Raw genomic sequence first — 24,853 nt, 5'->3', positions numbered from 1 at the left:
GTTTGTGTTTGTGTGTGTATGTTTTTGTATATGATTGTGCCTCTTTGTCCCCGTGTGTGTGTTTGTAGGTATGCTTGTGTTTGTGCATGGCTGTGTTTATTGAGTGGGGAGTGTGTGTGTGTGTGTGTGTGTGTATGTGTGTGTGCGGGTTGGGGTACACACACAGCCACCTGGGGATCAGTACTCAGGACACGACACATCTCTGTCGTGAGGTTCTTTCAGATGGGCGACTGGCACCGCGCTGCGTGATGGCCAGCCGACACGCACCCTGCAGTGCCAGGCGCACGACCAACCATAAATGTTTGTGAGAAATTTCCTAAAAGATATGACAGTGGCCAGGACGCGCTCCCCGGGGAATGAAAGGCTCATGACACGTTTCGTTGATGCCCTTACGAATCTTATGAAAAATTCTGAGAGAGACAGACAGAACGAAACGTGTCATGAGTTTTGGAGCAATGTATCCCGATGAAAATGACAATAATAAAACATATTTTCCTGTGCATGTGTACGCCACATGCAGAGGGAAGTTCGGGTGTGATGTAATGAGGTGTTGAGACGAATGTTTGTGGCTCAGGTGCTTTGTTACAAGTGAGGCAAGTGGCACAGCGACCCTCCTCATCCCCAGCGACCTGGCTAATGACGTCAGCCTTCAGTAATAATGCAAGACGGAGATGGACTCCCACTTGACATTTAAGATTTAGTGACTCGAATCTTGGAGATGTGAGTGTTTGGTCGAGGTGCAGTGAGTACGATGGTGATGAGGAGGACTCTAAGGGTGGGCACCGCCTCCCCATCAGGCGGGAACACCTGATGACATACATGCTTGGAATGACGATGATGTGAGTGTAGTGAAGGCGCGTGTGGCGACGGAGGAAGGAGAGCAACCAGTCGATGTGTGGTGATCACCAGTGCCACCAGACCCGCCGCGCCCTACCCTCACCCCCTGCCTCTCGTCCTCTGACGATGCCGTGCTGGTGAACCCTCGCTGTGGACATGTGTCATACATCCAGAAATATACAGTGATAGTGTATGTGACGGTGAAGGCGAGCAGGAGAGAGATATACAGACGGACCTGCCTCCCTCCAAGTGTCTCAGTGTAACTATGGCCTCTTTCAGCTCCCTCACACCACCATCAAGATCTGACAGATATTAGTATACTTGTGGAGGTATACCGTGGGTGAACGGTATGCTCAGTGTTGTGTAGAAAACAACAGGTGTTTGTGATGTGGTCAGTGGACTGCCGCCTGGTGGAGTGAGTGGACTTAAGAATGTGGACAGCAGCCATTTCTCTCGCCAGTGGCCGAACTCCTGTGTCGTCCGCCTCCCAAGGGTGCCGCCCTTCGTTCTCACTTCCTTCCTTCCTTCCTTCTTTCTCGACAAAAGATAGAGAAAGAATTCTCTGACGTTGAGCGGCTACGACGCAAGTCTGTACACCCACCATACTGTGACGCTGGTCCACACACCCGTCACACTGTGACGCTGGTCCACACACCCGTCACACTGTGACGCTGGTCCACACACCCATCACAGTGTGACGCTGGTCCACACACCCATCACACTGTGACGCTGGTCCACACATCCATCACACTGTGACGCTAGTCCACACACCCATCACACTGTGACGCTAGTCCACACACCCGTCACACTGTGACGCTGGTCCACACACCCATCACACTGTGACGCTGGTCCACACACCCATCACACTACAACGCTGGTCCACACACACGCCATACTGTGACGTTAGTCCACACATCCGTCATCTGTCATTTCGTCGTGTTACACAGAGTGGAAGTTACACAGAGAAACGTCTTCTGATGTCGCAGGAACACAAACATGCAGGAGTAAGATCACCCATGCCTCCTGCACGACCCCTGTGACACCACCCTCGCCCCACTCACATCCCTCACAGTCATCTCGCCTCACAACTCACTACCACCACGCCCCGCAGGACACCACCAACATTATATGATAACCCAGTATTAACGCACTACCCCATCACGACATGAGGTGTAGACAGTAATCAAGTTTCATATCGAATATGTGCTGGACTTGATCCGTGACGATATAGTCACCACACATTTTGTGAGGACGATGAGGGAGACAGTGTGGTGTGAGGAGGAGACCCGAACCTACCAAGACGCCTGCGAGAACCTACCACCATGATAGCTGGAGGAACCACTGAGTGACCATCAGCCGACTGGATCATCATGAACGCACCAGGCGCCAGCCAGTGACTTCGCCACCGCACATACCAAGTACCAACACCACCACCGCCTCTGTGCCACCTGTCGCAGGAGTCCTTGACAGCCCACTGCCCTGTCAACTACTGTACCCCTCACTGTGCCGTCCCTGTGCCTTACACTGGGCCGTGGGCCTACACCCCCAAGCTGCCACCTCCTCGCCAACACACTGAGGGAGGTGGGTCACCACCTGCCCCGCCGGCAGACCACGCCGTAGCCATGCCCTCAGCGGATGACCTGGACCTTCACAGACTTCTCAGCTTCCTTCGTCGTAGCCGACGGCGGAGGGTGCGGAGGTCTGTGTGCCTGGGGCTGCAGGGCCCCTCCCTCCTGCTGGTGGGCATGGCCAGGTCTCTAGGTGGGTCACTCGCTAGTGTGTCTTCCCCTGACGCTCACAAGGGATCTTGTCAGGGGAGGCAACTTCTTATACCTTGAATATAATGGAATGATGTTTTACCTCGTGTTAACACTGCTTGTTGCTCGTGTTAACACTGCTTGTTGCTCGTGTTAACACTGCTTGTTGCTCGTGTTAACACTGCTTGTTGCTCGTGTTAACACTGCTTGTTGCTCGTGTTAACACTGCTTGTTGCTCGTGTTAACACTGCTTGTTGCTCGTGTTAACACTGCTTGCTGCTTGTGTTAACACTGCTTGTTGCTCGTGTTAACACTGCTTGTTGTTCGGGTTGGCCCTGTTTGTATTTTGTGTTAACACTGCTTGTTTCCAGATGGTACTTAATTCACTGTAGTTAACAATCTCGCGTTCCTGTTCAGAAAAATTCACTTGGGATAAACTTCATCAGTTTATTTACCATAGCAGGAAGTTACAAGCACTTGACATATAATACAGGCATACTACAGCATGAAGTTACACGTATTCAACGAACTTTAGTATGTAAAACAGGTACATATAGAGGTGAAGGATGGTCCTGTGGTCTGTTGACAGTTAAGCATGGCTTTATACCCTTCCAGGGGGAGGGGAGAAACCTGGAAGATATAGTTCAAGTCTGGTATGAGCGTCGTAAACGATCCAGGACGTCTGGCCGGGAACAACCTCCATGGCTGAGGAAGTGACTATAGATTCGTGACACAGATGGAGGGGTCCGGGGAGGCGGCCAGCAGGACCGCGGCAGGGGATATACACTTGGTATGTTGCTGCAATGTTGGCATCTTTGGAAATCGATGCCTTACATGGACGACGTCACAATTGCGGTACCTCCGCCCTGCCCGACCCGCTATTGGCGGTGGCAACTTCATATCAGGTCATAACATTGCTGGCGAACTTACCTTCAGATGATAACTCTGCTGGCGAACTTACCTTCAGGTCATAACACTGCTGGCTGTCTCAATTTAGGTCTTGACAATATGAATGATTCCATCTTGGGTTAGAACATTGGTGGTGACCCAAATATTGGTCACAACACTTGGTGGCCGCTACCTTTGGACACAGCTAGAGTTATGACCCCTTTTCCTGGTCCCCAAAGTTGATGATACCTCCTCACAACCAGGTGTACGGGACGGGTTGTCGGTTCAGTGGTTTTGGCAGGTGTTTTAAAAGACATTTTCATACAACATTGGTAGATGAAAAACTGAAAAATGGTCAGAACTTACTCCATCAGTTCCTACTTCATCCCCAGGGTTGTGAGGACACTTCATCCCCAGGGTTGTGAGGACACTTCATCCCCAGGGTTGTGAGGGCACTTCATCCCCAGGGTTGTGAGGACACTTCATCCCCAGGGTTGTGAGGACACTTCATCCCCAGGGTTGTGAGGACACTTCATCCCCAGGGTTGTGAGGACACTTCATCCCCAGGGTTGTGAGGACACTTCATCCCCAGGGTTGTGAGAACACTTCATCCCAGGTTGTGAGGACACTTCATCCTCAGGGTTGTAAGAACACTTCATCCACAGGGTTGTGAGGACACTTCATCCCAGGGTTGTGAGGACACTTCATCCCAGGTTGTGAGAACACTTCATCCCAGGGTTGTGAGGACACTTCATCCCCAGGGTTGTGAGAACACTTCATCCCCAGGGTTGTGAGGACACTTCATCCCCAGGGTTGTGAGAACACTTCATCCCCAGGGTTGTGAGGACACTTCATCCCCAGGGTTGTGAGGACACTTCATCCCCAGGGTTGTGAGAACACTTCATCCCCAGGGTTGTGAGAACACTTCATCCCCAGGGTTGTGAGAACACTTCATCCCCAGGGTTGTGAGGACACTTCATCCCCAGGGTTGTGAGAACACTTCATCCCCAGGGTTGTGAGGAATTCAACTATTCATGCTGCTGCTGTTGTGTGTGTGTGTGTGTGTGTAATACATATTTTCATAACGTTGACCTGTGATGAACCTGGATAGATCACTCCACCCTCCACATGTGGACCAGCTGCAGGACGGTCCTGATGTGGTATTACAAATCTGCCGCCACATATACGTGGACGATGGGGTAATGTCACACTAGGCGTTGATGATGGGGTAATGTTACACTAGGCGTTGATGATGGGGTAGTGACACTAGGCGTTGATGAAGGGGTAGTGTGACACTAGGCGTTGATGAAGGGGTAGTGTTACACTAGACATTGATGAAGGGGCAGTAACACTAGACATGGATGAAGGGACGACGTAATGGAAGAACTATGGAGTCTGGTGATGTGTGTACGTCTTAAGATTGAAGATTGAGATAATTATAAGGTAAGTGTTATGTTTTAAGGTTGCAAGTTTCACCTTAGGCCGAGAGATCTCGTTACTTTCATGATATGTTGAATCGATGTTTGTCGCGCTGGAAAGATGACTAATGTTTAGATCACTGATGAGAAAGAATAGCTTGTACATGACTGGGGAATATGGTTTCAGGTTGGAGGTTAAGACTGGGGCTAGAAGGACGATTATTTTGTGTTTGTTGGGTCATTTGGATTTGTTTATGTTAACAATTTTTTGTTAGTGTCGTTATCGATGGGGATAGGGGAATGTGTAAGTACAGGATGCCCTATTATGAAGCTGGGGTAAGCTTTTCGGTCCTACTTGGAGTCTGAGTTTGATCTCGAAATAGTTTGGATGGAAGGGGTCCGTGTAGTGCTGCTGCAAAGACCTGAGGGCCCAACATATTGACGTGATGACGTATTGGAAATGTTTTTGTGTCATTGTTCAGCTATTTAATTTTGTGGGTGACAGGCTGCTGGTGATTGGTCTGAGTGCGTTGCAGCTTATTTGTATTAACATTTGACCAAGCGGACGACCAGGCTGGTGAGGCGTAGTTTAGGGTGGAGCAGATGAATACTAACGGATTTGTTTTCTTTGTCCAAACCTGGTACCGGTAAGTGTTGTGAGGGCGATTTGTTTCTTTATGGTCTTCGTGTTGATATCTGTAGTGTTGCAAGTGGATGTGGTGTTTGTGTGTCGTATGAAGTATCCAGCGTGGCTCGAGGTTTGTCCAGTGGGAGCTGCTGACATCCCAGGGAGGTCAGAATGTAGATATTACTGGCACAGTTGCCACTCTTGGAAGCTCATAAGACGAAAGATTTCTTCATTAGATGAGACGGTAGTCATGCAAGGGGCAGTCTGGCCTGCCCAGCGGCCCGGGCCGGGCAACACTGACGCCTGGCATCACAACCCACGCTTCTCATCCTCTGTAACACTGTGATCCGCGCTGGTATCACCAACTTCAAGGGAAAGTCTTAATTAAAGCGACGTGATGAGAAGCTGTACATCTCCTAGGAAAATGCATACCGCTAGCTAGAGCTGGTCTGTGAGTCTAGACACGCAAGATGGGATCGTAATATTTCAGCAGTTTTCCGCTAGATTCATTACAGTCGTATTGAATGTTTGTTTATCCCTCCGTAGGTCTGGCACAGATGGAGAACTCAGCCGCACAGGATGTGAAGGAGTCGCCTCGCAAGTCCCGAGGGACCATCCCCAACCTGGGCCACCTGCCGGATCTGAACAAGCTCTCCGATGTCATCCGTAACCTGGTGATGGGCAATGTGGTCTTCGTCCGACCCATCCTGAAACCCAGAAAGATCTGCATCTATACTTGTGCTGATTTAAAAGGTATTGTTGACGTACACTCTTGCTCTCACGAAAACTCAGTTCCTTATTCTTACCTCCCACAGCCAACCGAAGCGAAGTCTGGGAATATTTCACATACTCTAGTTCCTTTAAACAAGCCACCCTCCTCCATTTCTTCTGTTTATGGAAAGAATAATGGGTAAAGCTGGGTTGGTGTTCATCAAGTGTTTGGTTGCCTTGTGTCAGGATGAGGCACGAATTTTGCCAGAGGGAACGAAACTTTCACACATATACAATTATAGTCATAGATTCTTTGTTGATGCTCATTTCTCACTCAGTGTCTGTCAAGATGCTTACCATGAGTCAAGGGGTCAGTAATACATTGAAGCATAGCAAGTGTGTTGTTGATATGAGCAGTGGTGACGTCCCTAAACACCTGAATTGCACATAATGGTTGCTGAAGTTGTTGATGATGATAGTGTTGGTGGAGAATCACAGAGTAACATCTGCCACAGTGACCCCCATCCATCCCACGTCTACCCTTATAGTTTCCACGTTTACCATAACGTAAATGTTATTGTCAACATCTCTAATAATGATAATAATAATAGTAATAATAATGATAACAATGATGATGATAATAATGATAATGATGATAATAGTAACTGGTTCTTTTTAAGAATTTTGTATTTGACTATAGTCTAATCTCCATTTTAAAAATGTGGAAAGGAAATTGGACCTTCAAAGTTTCTTTACATATAAAATAAAGTTTTGTGACTTGGAATTAAAAAGTAAAGTATCAAATACTAAGACTTACAGACGAAATATGCTGCTATAACTCAATGTTAAAAATCTTTTAATTGTAAACGTTGGATGGCTTAACCCTGGCTTGCACCGCATTTGGGAGGCATGAGCTGTTGTGTGTAGCGAGTGTTGCCGCCTTGGACAGTGTGTGTGGGGGGTAGTGACAGGTAACAGGTGGCAGTTGCAGGGGGGAGGGGGGTGGCCAGACTCGGCTAATTTCGTATCAAACCCAGGACACAGATCTTGATGCCACTGGTTGAGGACATGCAAGTTTAGAATTAAAGAACCGTCAAAGGAGAGACGAAAGTTGTGAGTTTTCGATTGAGAGATGGGTAGAAATTGGGTCTTGGAGGCATTAAACTTAAGCTTTTGTCTACTCCACTGAGATATCCTGTCCAAATCTGAGTTTATTGAGGACGCGGTATCAAGACGAGATGCAGACCAAGTAAGAGAAGAATGAGCAGAATTGAAGGATGTGGATGAATGCAGTGTTGAGTCGTCAGCGTATGAGTGTATTTGATTATTTGTGTATGAGAGGAAATCGTTGAAACAAAAGGAGAAAAAATGTTGGGGACTGGACAGAACCATGAAGGACACCGCAGTTGATGGAGGAAAGAGAGGAGACTGATCCATCAACAACCACAGAGATAGATCGGCCGGAGAGGAAGCTAGATATGAAGGAGCAAAATGAGGGAGGGAAGACAAAAGAAGGGAGCCAGAGATGAGACCCCTTTCACAGACTTTATAGTTTATGGGTTTACACTCTTTTATTTTTAGTATTTTCAACTGATAATTAGAACGACTTCCCAATAAAGTAGACGGGTTTGAGATGACATTAACAACAGTAATGATGATAACAGTAAGGATTATGATATATTATTATTATTATTATCATTATTACTATTATTATTATTATTATTATTATTATTATTATTATTATTATTATTATTGTTCTTTATTAGTTTTACGAGGACACAAGCTTACAAGAATCATGTAAACTAATCATTTTTTTTTGTATCGTCATCTGTATGATTGTCAACATGTACGTGTATGGTAGTGTGGGAGGGTAAGATGCCTTTGGCATACTCCACGGGAGGGTTGCCTGGGCATGCTGGTCATATATCCCTCCCTACCCCTGGTGTAAAAGATATTTAACCGTTATTGTAATTATAGACCAGATTAGTGACATTTGATGAAAGCTTAATGTAGTATTATTTTTCTTCTAGTTCACTGATTTGCAAATACTTTTTGTCCACTGGAAAAAAGGAACATGAATTACAATCTTCAAGTCGCCGGCATTTTTTTTTTTTTTCATAAAATGTATGTTGGGGAGGGGGTCTGATATCCCCTCGGTTCCCTGTCCCGCTGCTTATTACTTTATATTAATATCTGGGTCAATAATTATTGGCTAGCTTCTTGATCGACAGCATCATGACATAGCCTAGTCCGGACTAGGCCTCAGAGTCTCTCTTTAATACACATTAAGCGATGAAGTTAGTCAGCCAATCAGGTGAAGAGAGTCAAGTCGGGTAGGTGATGAAGATAGTCAGTCAGGTGATGAAGATAGTCAGTCAGGTGATGAAGACTCAGTCAGTCAGTCAGGTGATGACAGTCAGTCAATTAGGTGATGAAGGCAGTCAGTTAGGAAAGTCTTTCCTATTTGCAAGGATGATATGTGGTATCTTAAGCCTGGCCATCTCTTCACACATGTTAACGAAGGTCATGCACGATTAAGTAAAAGTTGATGACAATGACAAAAGCGTTCTGCATCTTGGAGCTTTGCCGCTATGTTCTGCCACATTACCGCATGTCACCACCACCCGGATCGGCCCCTGGCATCATCCGTCACGTCTCATTTGTTAAAAGTGTCATGTGTACAACTTTCTAAAAACTTGCCTAATCCCCACATAACTTTCTTGCACTCTGGAAGTTTTCCATATCCTCTGATGTTGATTTCAATTTACTCTTGGGAAACGAAGAATTCATATTTAAAATATATGGACCAGACCTCAATCTTGATAAATCTTTGTTATTCCCTTAGACTCCCACAGCATCTCCGGCTGTTCTCTTTGCCTTTATCTTTTTATTACCTTCCGGATTTAAGTCTGCAGGATGCACAGACTCGCGTTTAGCTTGGTATCCTTCTCAACTCAGAACCTATAGTGTACATTAGCTGTCAACAAGAACCTTTTTCTCTCTTAGATTTCTTCTCGTCTTCCACCATGTCACGTCAACACATGTTACGTTCCTCCAGGTTCCTGGTGTTGCGCTGCAGACAGAACAGCAGCATAGCGTTGCCATACGTCTCTGTAGCACCCATGTGTCCACCGTGGTTCAGCCTCTTCCCACACGGATATTGCTTCACAAGCTTAGCCCCATTACGCAACTCTGACACACTAACTCAGGCACTTCAGACCACTTGCTAACCTTGCCGTGTACTCAAACCCAAGCACCACTTTACGCTGGGGAAACTGTCGGCAACATTATCAACCTTCCTGCTGCACCGGTCACACCATCCCCCATCCATGTGCCCCTCTCTCTTGTCTCATACCTTTTTACGATGCCATAAACTCAGATGATAGTTTTATCTGCGTCTCCCGGATTTTCTTCGTAATCGACTTACAGATATCTTCTCACAAACTCATACCTTTGCTAAACCACCCATGTTCACAATGCTTCTGTATTCCTGTGTCATACGTAGTCACCATATACCTTCAGAAACCATGTCAGTAACAGTATCCATTCATCCTTTCATCATGTACCTTAAAAAATAGTTCCTAGATATAACATTAATCCAAAAATGGAAACAAAGTACACTTGGGAATTCCAGTCACCCGGATTTCACTACTTGGATATGCAAAAAGCTGAAGCTCCGCGTCAACGGTTACTGACAAAAATTAAGTTTCATGCTAAAATGATGTACTCCGTGGTTAGGGAATTGGTTGATTGGCCGTAAACAGAGTGGTGAATAATGGTGAAGTCTCAGTATGGTTAGCTGTGACAAGTGATGTGCCACTGGGAAAAGTATTGGGATCTGTTTTCTTTGTCATACATATTAATGATATTGGTAATGAACTACATTGTAAGATATAAAAAAAAATCGCAGATGAAACTGCGAAATAAATCTACAGCTTAGATTGACTTAAGGTAAACTGATGGACTGGGCTCATTGGTGACAAATTAGTTATAATATTCGTAAGTGCAAAGTTTTACGTTTAGATAGTAAAAACAAGAAGACAAGCTACAGATTGAATTCTGTTAAACTACAAAAAGAGAATAAGAAAAAGACTTACGTGCAATAACATAGTGACGTAACGGCAAGTAAGCAGTGCTCAAAACCTTTGAAAAATGCGAACAAAATTCTTGGATTCGTAGGTAGGGCTGTAGAATTTAAGTCTAGGGAAATAATACTCTTTACAGTGCATCTCCATCTTGAATATTGTTTTCACTTCTGGTCATCTTACTAGAAAAGAAATAAATAATGGAGAGAGTAAAGCGTCGAGCTTCCAAGGTGATGGCGGACTGAGAAACAAGTCCCATGATAACCTACTAAACGATTCAGATTTACTTAGAAAAGAGAAGGTTGAGTTGATATGATGCGGGTACTTGAGGTTATCAAAGTTTACGATAATCTCGATCATAGCAGCTACTTAAGGCTTGATCTCCCAGATTTCACTCGTAGTAATGGATACGAGCTCTTGAGCAGACGTTTTACGTCGAACGAGGCGAAGTTTCTCTCCAACATGATCATTACAATATGGAATGATTTACCAGTTAAGTGTGATTGAAAGCAACGCCACAGATTCGTTTAAGAATAGAATCTACAAATTCGCTCCATGTCCACGACTGACGTTGCGACTCCTTAGTTACATGAAGTTTCGTAAATATTTCTCCTGAAAACATTTGTATTGCTTTCCCTCTCTCACTAAGCAAATCGGTGAGTTGCCGGTGTCTTCCATTATCGCAAACAGCATCGAAAGGACTCACTAGCCTGCTTCTGTTTGAATTCTTTTTTCTTTCTTGTTCCATTGTATAATTCTGCACGCAGGTCTTAACCGACATTACCCGATCATACAACATCCAGAGGTACTCACGATAGAAGAATGTAGCTAATGATTACTTACCTTTCCCAAAATGAACTGATTTTAAGGTATCTGGAAAAAACCTTTGGTGTAATTATACGTTCTGTCATTCTGTCTTTAGTTATATGAACTTTAAGTAAAAGTCATGTAGATAATGATATGAATTTATTATACAACCCATAAGGTAGTCATTTGCATCGTCTTTATTTATCTGCTTAAGATAATCTAGCAAAGGAAAAACGAAGCAGAATTGTGTGAAAACGAGGCGAAACAAGGGTAAGGCTAAGTGGAACGGAGGAGAGAATGTTGACCCCTGACCTACAGGACCAGCAGCGACACGGGTCCCGCACCATCCCGCCCTACACCAACTAAAATATAGCCTTTAACTTGTACCTTTCTACCTGAGAGAGAGAGAGAGAGAGGGGGGGGGGGACTATTCGGAATATGATTTTAGGGTATGTGTATAAAGACCTATCCTTTATTTTGGATGTATATTTATATCTATATTAGACATAAATTCCGATACCGACACTGTAAGAAATGCCTCTCAGAAAGAGAACAATGGAAATTCGTGTAAAGGGATATCAGTATAATACTTGATACTTGCTGAAGAATCTATACGAAATATTTGCCTCGCGTTGGATGGTGTGCGCCCGTAGTGTGGTACTGACGCTTATGAAATAGGCTCAAGGATGCAATATCCTTTAAGATGATATTGTTGTGGTAGATACGTGGCACAGGGTAGGTTAGTGACGAAGGTATATGTACAAGTATAACTGGAGGGGGAAAGGTAGATCCCGGAAGCGATGGACACATGCAATGAGAGAATTCCATGGCGTCAAGTTTATAATAGATGAGGATGTCAGAGAAACAGTTTTTGCCAGAGTGTAGTGTCGTGTTCGCGTGTTTGTGACGGTGGACGTGTGCATAGTGCGACGTGGGTCTTACCTGACGAGCCATCTTGCGTGCAAGATAAATAGTTGATACTAGTTTGGAAGTACATATTCGCTAAACACAGGACCTCATTCAGCTGACGATATATGTATGTGAGAAAGATTGAATGGGCTTTAATTACGTGATCTATTCTGCGTAAACTAGAGCGGAATAGAATTGAATGGAGCGGTAGATAAATGTATATAATACGAGTATAATAGGTATACGTTTTGCATTTTACCGTTTTATTGAATATTTAGGAGAATTTCAAAAAAAACTGATTCAGGACCATTTTGGGTATGTATGCAAAGTTTTTTTTGGCCATTCATGGTTCCTGCTGGTGTGCTGCGCTAGGAGTGAAACCCTTTATTTTTAGATATGATTATTTTCTGTTGAACTCATGAAAATAAATGATTTTTTTATGTCATATGTAGATATTACTTTAGCTTCTGCTTCAAGGATTGGCTGCTTGCCTGCCATGCCTCCTCGTTTGGCTAGGTCGTGCAGCGTCGGACGGACCACCACATCCCGCATATATTGTGTTGAGCGTTGGCAACTCCATGGTTGGCAGGGTCTGTGTGTGCCACAGCGATTCCGGAACTGCGCTCTGAAGATCCTTGTACAGAACCTGATAGTCAGTCTTTCCGTTGAGAGGCAAACCTGTCATCATTCGAAGCATGCTAACTTTTGTGCTGTCATATCATGCCACTAGTAATCATAGTTGGTCCTTAATCATAGAAATTTAAGATTTTTAATCTCGTTAGGACGAAACTGTGAATGGTTTGAAACGCTTGCTCGAAATGACAGGACACTGCCACTTCAAGCCGATTATGTGCTTTTAGTAAAGCCAGAGCCTGACAGGAGCGGGCCCTGTGTCAACCTAGCTCACCCCTGGACCTGTGTGGCATGTTAAGTGATTCGCTCATGTAATATTTACGTGCAACGGGCCAGCCTGACGAATAATAATAAGCGTCGAGGTATTGATTCGACAGTCATTTCTAACGTGATATGTAACGGATTATAGCTTGATCCAGTGTTGTATCATGTATGTGACTGTGTATGTGTTTTTGTGTGTGATTACTGACTGTGTGTTTCAGGAAAAGGGTTTTACACTTGTTGCCCCGTCTCTTCTTAACCTTGCGTATATACCGTGTCTTCACTCACATGCGTATGTCTCCAGGTGCCCTTAAATCTCCCAGCCCTTAGAGGGGAACAAATAATTGGGTTAGCTGTGGGCTGATTGCCGCGCCCACTATTCGAACCTGGGCAGGCCCGTGAGTGAATCATGGTTCCCGACACAAATCACTACACCACGAAACCTTGTATATATATATATATATATATATATATATATATATATATATATATATATATATATATATATATATATACATTGGACCACATTATATGAATTATATAATATATAAATCCAGCGGTCGATTGTAATAGGTTTACAAGCCAGTTCTTACACACCACAAAGTCATGCTGTTTCTCGTGCTAAGAATATTATTCTCATGGTTTTTCTATTATGATAATACGATGTAACATTGGTCAGAGGTGACAGGTGTCTCACATATGACTGAAGCTAACCTAGCATGCAAGATATGTACGGTGGGAAAAAAAAGAGGAACCTTTTGGAGTAAGTAAGGAGTTAGGTAAGAGCCGGGGTGGTTTGACCTGGCATAAGGTTAAGATTTCCTTGACCTGCGTGTCAAGCGGTCGTACACCCACAACAGTCGCCTCTTGTGAAGCTCGCCTCTGACGCCCCCTCTCCACAGTAACACACAACTACCACTACGAAGGTCAAACAAAACACTTTCGTGTATTCTGAATCCATAGCAAATTAGTTTCACGTATTCGAAATTCATTTAATCTTGGCGGATATTTCATCATCATTTTTGTTCTCCACATAAGATTATAACATTCTACAGTTCTTAGTTTGTGATGGCGTTACGTATTCATTCAAAGTTGCCTATATCTCTGTACGTCAACCTTCCCTCAGCTCCCTCTGCTTGTATCTGGTTGAAAAAAAAAATGAAAGGTGTAAGAAATGAATAATTTAATACAAAACTAAAAAACGAGACTCTCCTCCTCTGAGGAAATAAAAGATGTTCGTGTGTCAGATGTAAGGTGTTTTGGTTGGGGTGGTATGCGAAGTGAGAGAGTCAGGGAGAGTGGTTTGGTGAAAAGAGAGGAGGTAATGAAAACCCTACTTAAGATGGAATGTGGCAAAGCGGCTGTAGTGGATGGTAATGCTGCTGAATTTATTAAGAAAGGGACTGCCTGTGCTGTTGATTGGTTGGTAAGGAATATTTTTATGGGTCATGGTGAGGTTAAAGCGGAATGCATGTATAGTGCCATTGTATAAAGGCAAGGGAATAAAAGAGAGTGTTCAAACTACAGAGATATAAGTTTGTTTAGTATACCTGGTAAGTTGTATGGGAGGGTATTGATTGAGAGGGTTAAGGCATGTACAGAACATCAGATTGGGGAGGAGCAGTGTTGTTTCAGAAGTGGTAAAGGATCAGGCGTTTGTTTTAAAGAACGTGTGTGAGAAATGCTTAAAAAAACATATGTGTTTATATGTGGCATTTGGAAGAGTGTAAGACATGGGGGAGTTGAGGTTAAATGTGTTTGAATAAAAGCAAGGTCATTAGGTTTAGCAGAGTTAAGGGACAGGTTAGTTGAGGTGTGATTTTGAAGAGAAAAAAATAGAGGAAGTGAAGTGTTTTAGATATCTGGGAGTGGACATTGCGGGGAGTGGAACCATGGAAGCGGAAGTGAGTCATAAGGAAGGTGAGAGAGCAGAAGGTGTACTGAAATGCTTTGGACATATGGCAAGAATGCCTGAGAAAATGTTGAAAAAGAGGATATATGTGTCATAAGTGGAGGGGAAAAAGGAGAACGAGGAGAGCAGATTGGAGGTGGAAGGATGGAGTAAAGAGTTTGAGCAACCGGGGCCTGAGCATGCAGGAGGATGAAAGGCGTGCACGTGATAAAGCGAGTTGGAACGATTTAACATACTGGGGGTCGACATATTGAGAATGGACTGAACCAGGGCATGTGAAGCTGTAACAAGGTACCTGGCGTGGTTCCTCTCGTTCCTTGCTCATAAGGTCAAGTAAATATAGATTATCTGTTTATTGGTGATCATACAGATGCCCTCTATTCGTAGTCATCAAACTTTGTTATAGAATATCCTTTGTTGTGACGGGAACGTTCAGACAGCCAGAAAATCGTATCTGATTTATTCATGCAGTAGAAACATGTCTGCTTCACTCATGTAGCAGAAATGGAACGCCTGTGGCAGACTTGTACTCGTATTCTCAATTTGTTTACTTTGAGAAATTCTGCTAGAGCTGGTACTACGAGGATGCGTAGCATGGATCTTGGCCGACTGTCCCGCATGTCTGATAGTAAGACGCGATTTCATACGTTTAATGTGCTAGCATGTCGTCCTCCACTGTATGACTCTGGGCGACCCCGAGAGGCCTTACAGCCGATATATATACTGTCACCCACGGCTGTTCATCTCGCGAAGCCTGATGTTGATTGTCAGAGTCACGGTGTGTGGACGCCAAAGCAGCTATAGAGTTATATCAGGAAGAACATCTGATCACTTTATATCCTTCCTTTAGCGTGCACTTGGGGAGTGTTTAGGTTGTATATCAATACATGAAGCCCCTTGACTCCCTCTTAATTCCTCCTCACATACTGTAGACCAGGACTTAAGCCAAAACACTCGAGACGTACGTAGCCTAGCCCGACGTCGGTCTCGCTCCTCCATTGGCCTCAATTCTTCGTTAAGCGGCCAATCTACATACGTGGTACGGGGATGAAAGATCGTATTTCCCAAATGACGTCAGTCTAGCATATATTCTGTAAATTCAAGTTACTAATTGTAATACAATGTGCTCATACCATTTTGATAAGAGAAAATGGTGGTGTGTATTAGTGATGAGTGTATTGCCGTCATATATGATATTCATTGGGAAATTTTGTGTAAAATGTTTAGTGTTTAGTCCTGGAAAAAGATACTGTAAAGTCCAAAGTATTTGAGATGGAAAGATGAAGGTGGCATGGTCGGTAGACTCAAGTATACTCTCAGACGAGTTGTTTACCTTGATTCTCGTGGGTAGACACCATCCTGAAGTTGTAGTTTACATAGCTACTCAGTCGACTAATATACTTTTGTATGTGAAGGCAGAAACCATATTGGAGGTGTAGGTGCACTCAGGTATACCCCCTTATGAGTAGTTTACCTTGATTCTTGTGGACAGACACCATCATGGAGCGGTCAGCACTGATGGAACATGTGTATCCAAAGCTGCGCCTGTACTGCATGGAGAAGGGTTACGAACTGAACATCGTGGACCTGCACTGGGGCATTGCGGATGAACACCTCAACGACCACTCCTTTAAGGAACTCTGCCTCGGACAGCTCACCAGTAAGTTCTCTCTCTCTCTCTCTCTCCTCTCTCTCTCTCTCTCTCTCTCTCTCTCTCTCTCTCTCTGCTTCGTAGTGAACTGTTTGTTTGATTCTGAAAGATTGGATATTTAGATCAGTAAATCCGCTTGTATATAGAATATATCTTGAACAATCATAATGAGGTATTACGGGCTGCGCTTGACGCCTTTCAAATATACTGGAGGGATGTTGCGGTGAGTGATTGTGCTGTGTTGGGGAGGAGGAGGGGGGTGTTAGCGAGGTAAAACGAGCCAATAATGAGACATCAAACACTCTGCTTCCCCCCCACCCCCCGCCACCCCCCATCCACAGCCCAGGCCCGGGACTCGCACATCGTCACTGTCGTCTTCTTGAACGAGACCTTCGGCAACGCCCTGTTACCCCGGGTCATCGAGGGTCCGGACTTCGACCAGGCAATCTCTGCCATGGAGCTGGACACGGACCGGGAGCTCTTCTGGAAGTGGTACCACTGGGATGAGAACGCCCAACCCCCATGTTACAAGCTCCAACCGATCAGTACCTTCATACCAAACATTAAGGTAAAGCCATCGCTTCGTTTTATACCATATTGTTGATCCAGTAAGCAGTTCGTAGATTAGAATCCCTCATTCTTTTGTGCAACGTCTTCCGAAGAGATTTAATGATGTACAGTGTATCTGAAGACCTTAAACAAAGGTTTACACATTTAGTCACTTAAATACATCATCCAAACGCGAATGGAAAAGCTCATAAACCATTATAATGCTGTGGTTAGCATCATTACATTACACGCGCATCATGTACTACTGAAAGTAAGATTCACATAATAGGTCCTTACGTCTGATACAGACTTAAATCAAAGATTTAGGCGTTTAAATTTCCAATTGGCATATTTCATAGAGTAATATTTCTTTTCTTTCAAACTACTATATATATATATATATATATATATATATATATATATATATATATATATATATATATATATAATATATATATATCCCTGGGGATAGGGGAGAAAGAATACTTACCACGTATTCTCTGCGTGTCGTAGAAGGCGACTAAAAGGGGAGAGAGCGGGGGGCTGGAAATCCTCCCCTCTCATTATTTTTTTTTTTAATTTTCCAAAAGAAGGAACAGAGAAGGGGGCCAGGTGAGGATATTCCCTCAAAGGCCCAGTTCTCTGTTCTTAACGCTACCTCGCTAACGCGGGAAATGGCGAATAGTTTGAAAGAAAAAGAAATATATATATATATATATATATATATATATATATATATATATATATATATATATATATTGTTGGTATCCTGTACCATCCTGTTATCCTCCTGATGGTGTTCAGGATAGCAACAGCGCCAGCCTACACCAGGAAGCCGTCCAGGACTGGAGCAACGAGGTCAAGAAGATGATGACCTTGATGCGGATGGTGTTCAACCAGGAACAGAAGGAGAAATACCTCTCTACCGTCATGGAGCAGGTGGGTCATGCAGCTGGTACGTCATGCAGCTGGTTAGGTATGGAGAATATGATATGGATGATAAAACATGAATGATGAATTATGAACATTAAGACCTGGATGATATGACAGTCACGATAGGACATAGACACTAAGATATGGACAGTTGGCTTGACCGTAGAATAGACAATGGGTAATAGGCAGTGGTACACGTGAAATGGTATATAGACGATAGATAAAACATAGACATGACATTTAAGAAAGGATTAAAGATTAATTCCTTTGTGCCACTGAAATATTCTTAGGATATGATCAGAAAAACTAAAAGGAAGTGTTGCAGAACATTCATCTTTCATGACGAAAAAGATGAGAAAGTACACGAGAAATGTGTCTAACAAATTGGATGTACCAGACACTTCCACTGGGTCACGAGGGCAGCCAGTCTACACATTCGCAATTTAAAACACGAGTAAGAAACCCACATGAGGTACGGGTCTGTTGTGCCTTGACGCCAGAGGAAGAACTATAACATGGGAGACATCTAAAAAAGCGGACATATGACTTCTTCAAGAATAGTATACGAGCTCATACCATTGCTATATGTTAATGATTTACTTGAGGTTCCGTCTCGTAAGACATGATGATGATATGTGCCGTTCATCCCCCCGTGTGTTGACGACCCCTTCAGGAGATCAAGCAGAGCGTCTTCATGAACCAGGAGAGCGCCAAGCACTGCCTCTGGATCTGCCGCAAGTTCACCCACTTCCCCTCCCACAACATACCGGCGCAGGGCAAGGTCTATGTCGCCGTCGAACCTGAGAGTAAAAAGCGGCTGGATATTCTACAGAGCGAACTGAAGGTGCGTGGTGACCCGTCTGTAATCTGAGTGGAACAACAACAAATATTGTCCCGCCTCTTACACACATATATTGCTGTTCTCTTATTCTTGAATTATGAAATTCCTTTTCACACACAACACTCACTTAAGCCACTCAATTTTCCCTTGATTACTGTTCTACTAGATATTCTCCGCATGTTTAATGCAGTTACTTTTACTTTGATAGGCCAAGCCTGTTCCTAGTTATACTTTCCTGTATTATAACAGCCGCCAGTATCATCCTTGTTAATACAACAATCGTCAGTGGAAGAGAAGGTAAACTTATGCATTGGTGTGGTAGAAAAATAAAAAACATTTTTCGAAGATGAAGATCTATGGCTCTTCACCTGATTTCTTCCTAACCCTTTTTCTTTTCATCATTTTGTTTTGCCGCTACTTTCCCAATTTTTATTTTTTCTTCACAGTTGACCACTTTTTCGTCCATCTTATTCACCTTTCCTTTATTTCCCTCTCTTTATTAGCTTCCTTATAACCCTCTCAAAATACTACCAGCACTTTGTTCGATTGCAGCAACTGCGCTAAAATTTCATTCTACCCGACACCCATCACTTAAAGCTCTTGTGATAATCACGGATCCCGCCTTCCTCTTCACCCTAACTCATTCCCATTAAATCTTGTTATAGGTACTATTAAGCATACAGAATGAGAATCTTGTCAAAAACTTACAACTAGGTTAATTATTTAAGTAATTAGGTGGTGAATATTAGTGCCATGATCAGTGTGTGAGTTTTACACTTTGTTGGGCCCATCTCGTGTGTGTGTGTGTATGTGTGTGTGTGTGTGTGTAGTGGTAGTAGTCGTCTGCACAATATATTGCTAAATTTCTGGGCTGTGTGAGACCTCGCTTCATACGACTTGTCTACTTTCCACAACCCCACCAGGAACGACTGGACGAGATCCGGATGCTCAAGTTTCGCGTCAAGTGGCACAATTCAGGTATGAATCCCGAGGTGCCGGAACACGCCCAGTTTGTGGAGGACCTGTGTGCACAGATCTCGCCCCTCCTGATCTCCATCATCGACGGCATCATCGAAGAGGATGAGACCAAGGTCAGTCTACCACACCATCTTACACCACACGACTTGGTGACGCTGTCATTAACATTCTTGCCATGACTTGGTGACGCTGTCATCAACATTCTTGCCATGACTTGGTGACGCTGTCATCAACATTCTTGCCATGACTTGTTGACGCTGTCATCAACGTTCTTGCCATGACTTGGTGACGCTGTCAAGATTTTTGCCGTGACTTGGTGACGCTGTCATCAACATTATTGCCATATAGTACTGTTTCATCTGTAAAACTCGAGTCTACAAACACCATAGGAGCTCAGATATATTCCTGTTTTACTGGGCTATATTTTCCAATACTCTATCCTATACTTCATTCAATATGGCCTCAAGTGTAGACATGCATGTGCCCATGACATGTAAATTTATATATATATATATATATATATATATATATATATATATATATATATATATATATATATATATATATATATATATATATATACCGTATATGTATACCATTTCTGCTGCGTACTGTGGTCACTGTTAATCAGCCATACAGAGGTACTAAGGTCTCCTCCTTCGGCAGGAGGAGCTGAAGACATACCTAGGGATCGAAAAGCGGCTCTTCCATGAACTGATGCAGCAGTCCCTCATGTGCCAGTTTCGCTACAAGAACTTCCAGGGCAGACAGGAACTCCTCACCAAGATCAGAAGGTGAGAGGCATCGCTCACTCTCTCCTAGGCCGTATCGTTGCCTGGTCACCATCACGTCACCGTGCAGAATAAGAAGGGCTTAGGCTCATGGGAAACTAATGGTGTCCTCCCCATTTTTGTAATAAACGGAAGGGACTGATGTCTAAACTTGCCAGTTTTTTTCCACTTCTTTGCTGCTTTTCAACGTCTTTCCCATGTGAGCCTGTCCATTAAGCCAGCTCTCCCTCCCACCTAACATGTGATCTCTTTCTGTAGTATATATATATATATATATATATATATATATATATATATATATATATATATATATATATATATATATATATATATATATATATATCCTTTCAAATTTTAGGAGGAAGTTTGAAGCAATTGAACCCTTGTACCTGATGGAACTCTGGTTGTGAAGAATTATCATCAATATTATTTTACCTAGATTCATAATGAGACATTTTGTTTTTTTCTTCAAAATGCCATTCAAAAGATGGGGCAAGTTTACATTGGACTACAGTTTATAACTGTAAAACTAAGTGTCGGATCTCACCTTTGTGTTTTGTTGTGCGGGAGACATCTGTTAAGATAATGCCAGACCTGTTTCACCAACATAATGATCGTATATTGATATATTGATATCATGTTAGATTGGTGTCTTTATTATTAATGTATTATTAAAGTTCATGTACACTGTTGATTCATTGTATCACTTACTGTTCAAAGTGGTTAAAACAATGTATGAACCTCACTCGACCCTTCTGCCTCTGTACGTTGTTTGCTCCTGGACAAGTTATTGATGAATGATTTACACAAATCCTTTTGACTTTGTAAGTCTTTGTTGATGGGCAGGTTTCAAAATTGTGTCTCAGGTGTGGTCACCACTTAGGGCCGTCTGTAACGCCTGTACGTTTCTCAGGTACCTGAACAACGACTCGTGTGTGCCTCTCATCATGCACGGGGAGGTTGGTTGCGGCAAGTCCTCTCTCATCGCCAAGGCCATGGAAAGGTGCTGTGAGTGGCTGGTGGACGTGCCCCTCGTCGTCAGGTGAGGCGCAAGTCATCCTCCAGGTGTTGCTGACACTAGCGCCACCAGAGGCTGCTGGCACTAGTGGGAAGACGTGCTTGTGATGTGGTATAAGGAGGTGTTAGAGCTAATGGTGTTAAGATGTTGAGACTGGTAATGTAAGGTGTCAGGGCTCCTGGTGTACGATTGTTGAGGTTGGTGATGAAAGTTGGGAGGGCAAATGGTAGTAAGTGCTGTTAGGTAACACTATCCCCAACATTCTTTCATGCTCCAGAACCGAGCACTATATTACTTGAGAGGGCAGATTACGCTTTGATTTCTCTTCAAAATTGTTCATTTGAGTTGTAAAGGACGAAAATCTGACATGTCGCATTATAGTTCTAGAAGTGTTAGAGGTATGTTATGGTGTGTTATGTAAAGGGTTCTTTGGCTAGCGTTATGAGATATTAGAGAATGTATGAGTTATCTGTTTTCATGGTATAAGTGGGAGCTGCACCTGATGTGCCGAGCTGTAATACACGATCATCTTTTGGGTCTGTAGTTTTAGTACTAGTGATGTATGATGTATTTTAGGTACGTGCATGAAGATGAAGGTGGATGAGTCATTCTCTGTAGGAAGTGCTGTGAGGCATCACATATGACGTATAGATTTTTAATGACATGTGATAAGGTGAAGCTACAGTGAGCAGACACCAGGAGGCGTGAGACAGGCAGTAAGATTGATCTCTCTGGCAGGTTCGTGGGTCTGACCCCGGGTTCGTCCACTACTGAGCAGGTCCTCCGGTCCATAGCTGAGCAATGCTGTGCTCTCTTCGGCGAACACCGAGCTGAGGCCGCCAAGGTGAGCATGTCTGCAGTGGTCAGCGATCTCTGCAAAGACCTCTTGCACATTTACCTAGCTTGATCCTGTTTGTTAGAAGTTTTTTACGCAAGACATCGTTAATGTCCTTGATGTCGATTTGCCCAGCTAAAAACTGTCTAAATATTATCAGCTATACTGTAATGTGTATATTTAGTTATGTTTGCTGAACCAATAGCTTGAAAACTGAACATCAAAATCTGGCCACTGCATTACCTAGGCAGTTAACGTGAAGGTCTCAAGGTCTTGTAACATTTGGTCCGCGGTGTGTGTGTAGGGCGTCCGTCACATGTCAGCGTTCCTGGTGCACGTATGGTCGAAGGCGTGCAAACTGCGTCCTCTGGTGATCATGATCGACGGAATCGACCAAGTCAAGAGCTATGGGTCGACGTCGCTGGAGTGGGTGCCCCGGGAGTTGCCGGAACACGTCAAGCTCATAATGACTGTACGAGATGACTCCCCACAGATGACCCTCCTACAGAGCATCATCGAGGACCGCGCCTGCTTCCTGAAGGTAACTACTAACATCCTTAACCACCTCACTCCCTAGCTTCCTGAAGGTACCTCACACCTCGTTATATTGAGAGGGAACCTAGCTCTCATGGGGGCTGGGTGGGATAACAAGCCCAACGCCCTAGGTCCCTCACCACCGGCGGACCGCTCTAGAGCATAGGACCCGCACCTCCAGAGTTGAAGGGAGGTTTAATTTCAAACAACAAACAACAATCGTTGTATTTCATAATATTGATGTAGTCACGTATTTTCCGTTTTTAAACATGATTAAGATAAGTTATAACTATTCAATATAATATTCTCTAGGGTGGAAAATTTTTACTTTTGACCATCTTGACAATAATTTGTTCTGTTACACAGCAAATTATATAAAGATTCCAGACCTGGATGCTCTGTATTGTCAGCTATAACTAAAGTCTGTGTGATTGGTAGACAACATGACAAGCTTATGAAAAAGTTGGTTCAGTTCTCAGTAAATTTAGTAAGTCTCTATCAAATTTGACTTAACTTTGGTTAGATCATCTACAGTCTTTTGTTTTCTAAATCATGATAAGTAGGTAGAGCTAGTGTGAACAGATTATTATTTAGCACTTAATTATGTTTACTGTCATTCTGTGTTGTCGCTATGGTAATGTCTTACTTGTACTACTGGCATGATAATGGCGTGATTACAGCTCATGATGGAGTGAGTGTGTATATCATGATGGAGTGGATGCACATCATGATGGAGTGAGTTGATCCTGATGAAGTGTGTGTTTGTTTTGATGGAGGAAGCGCATGTCCTTTAGAGAGAGCAAGTGCCCATGCTGTTGGAGAGTGAGAAAGAGAAAAAGAGAGTTCTCCTTTTTGCAGATCCCACCGCTCACCATCGATGAAGGGTACAACAAGTTCGAGGGTATCCTGAAGCAGCACCACCGCAGTGTCAACAAGGAGCAGAGAGAACTCGTCAGCAGAAACATCCAGGAGTGTCCCCTCCCGCTCTACGTCGAGGTAAGACATCCACGAGTGTCACATCATGCTCTATGTACAGGTAAGACATCCAGGAGTGTCTCCTCCCACTCAGTATCAAGGTTTGACATCCTGAAGTCCCTCCTACTGGTCTTGAGTTAAGACATTCATGAGTGTCCCCTTCTGCTCTACGTCCAGGTAAGACATCCAGAAGTGCCCCATCATTCTCTGTGATGAAGTAAGCACCGGTGTTACATGGCCCTGGAATGCTACCTCTTGGAGTGTACCATTCCTCTCATCATTGAGGTGATCACCTAACATGAAGACTACTACTACTGCTGCTACTGTAATACCAGTAGGAGTGGTTGTTACAGTAGTAATAGTTGAAATCCTGTACCAGCCTCATCGTGTTCCCTGGCATATATCACTCGAAATGGTGAAGAGCTTTTGGAGTTGTGCTGAGAGAAGATTGGTGATTGGAATACCTGGTTTAGAAAGAGAGATATACAAAAATATAGTATGTGAGTAAGAGAGTTGGTCAGTGGGCATTATCAGATTACATGCCAATCGATAGGCGTGTAAAAGATAGACTTTTGGATGTAAATGTGTTGAGAGAGGCAGCTGGTGGGATGTCTGGTCACTATCTTATGGAGGCTAGATTTTCGAAAAAGAGGAGACAGTGTTGGAGAGAAGAGAGTGGTGAGAGTAAAAGTGCCGGGAAATGAGACTTGTGTGAAGGATACCAGAAGAGATGGAGTGTAGAATGGCAAGGGTGAGAGCAAATGAAGTGAGGGGAGTGGGTGAGGAATGGGAGGTATTTAGGGAAGCAGTTGGTGGTATTTGCAAGGGATGCATGTGGTATGCGAAAGATGGGAGATGGGCAGATTACAAAGGGTAGTGAATGGTGGGATGAAGTAAAGTTG

General features: G+C 43.7%; 1 protein-coding gene across 6 annotated transcripts in view; it reads left to right on the top strand.

Annotated features, from left to right (window-relative positions):
• LOC139754793 (NACHT and WD repeat domain-containing protein 2) overlaps positions 1-24,853 on the top strand; it is a 91,637-nt gene that overhangs the window by 22,404 nt on the left and 44,380 nt on the right. For 2 of the 6 annotated variants that reach the window (XM_071672607.1, XM_071672605.1), the window contains exons 3-13: positions 6,075-6,281; positions 16,339-16,506; positions 16,839-17,065; positions 17,851-17,985; positions 18,653-18,823; positions 19,744-19,911; positions 20,465-20,592; positions 21,503-21,631; positions 22,346-22,451; positions 22,747-22,983; positions 23,835-23,972. In XM_071672607.1, the coding sequence (XP_071528708.1) occupies positions 6,075-6,281; positions 16,339-16,506; positions 16,839-17,065; positions 17,851-17,985; positions 18,653-18,823; positions 19,744-19,911; positions 20,465-20,592; positions 21,503-21,631; positions 22,346-22,451; positions 22,747-22,983; positions 23,835-23,972 (1,814 nt within the window). Of the gene's footprint in view, positions 1-574; positions 2,599-6,074; positions 6,282-16,338; positions 16,507-16,838; positions 17,066-17,850; positions 17,986-18,652; positions 18,824-19,743; positions 19,912-20,464; positions 20,593-21,502; positions 21,632-22,345; positions 22,452-22,746; positions 22,984-23,834; positions 23,973-24,853 lie in introns of those variants that run through there. The other 4 variants (XM_071672608.1, XM_071672609.1, XM_071672610.1 and 1 more) reach the window with 4 other exon arrangements.

The sequence above is a fragment of the Panulirus ornatus genome, chromosome 17 (genome assembly GCF_036320965.1).
Source record: "Panulirus ornatus isolate Po-2019 chromosome 17, ASM3632096v1, whole genome shotgun sequence".
Classification (NCBI taxonomy): Eukaryota; Metazoa; Arthropoda; class Malacostraca; order Decapoda; family Palinuridae; genus Panulirus; species Panulirus ornatus.
This window is presented reverse-complemented; position numbering and strand designations above follow the sequence as displayed.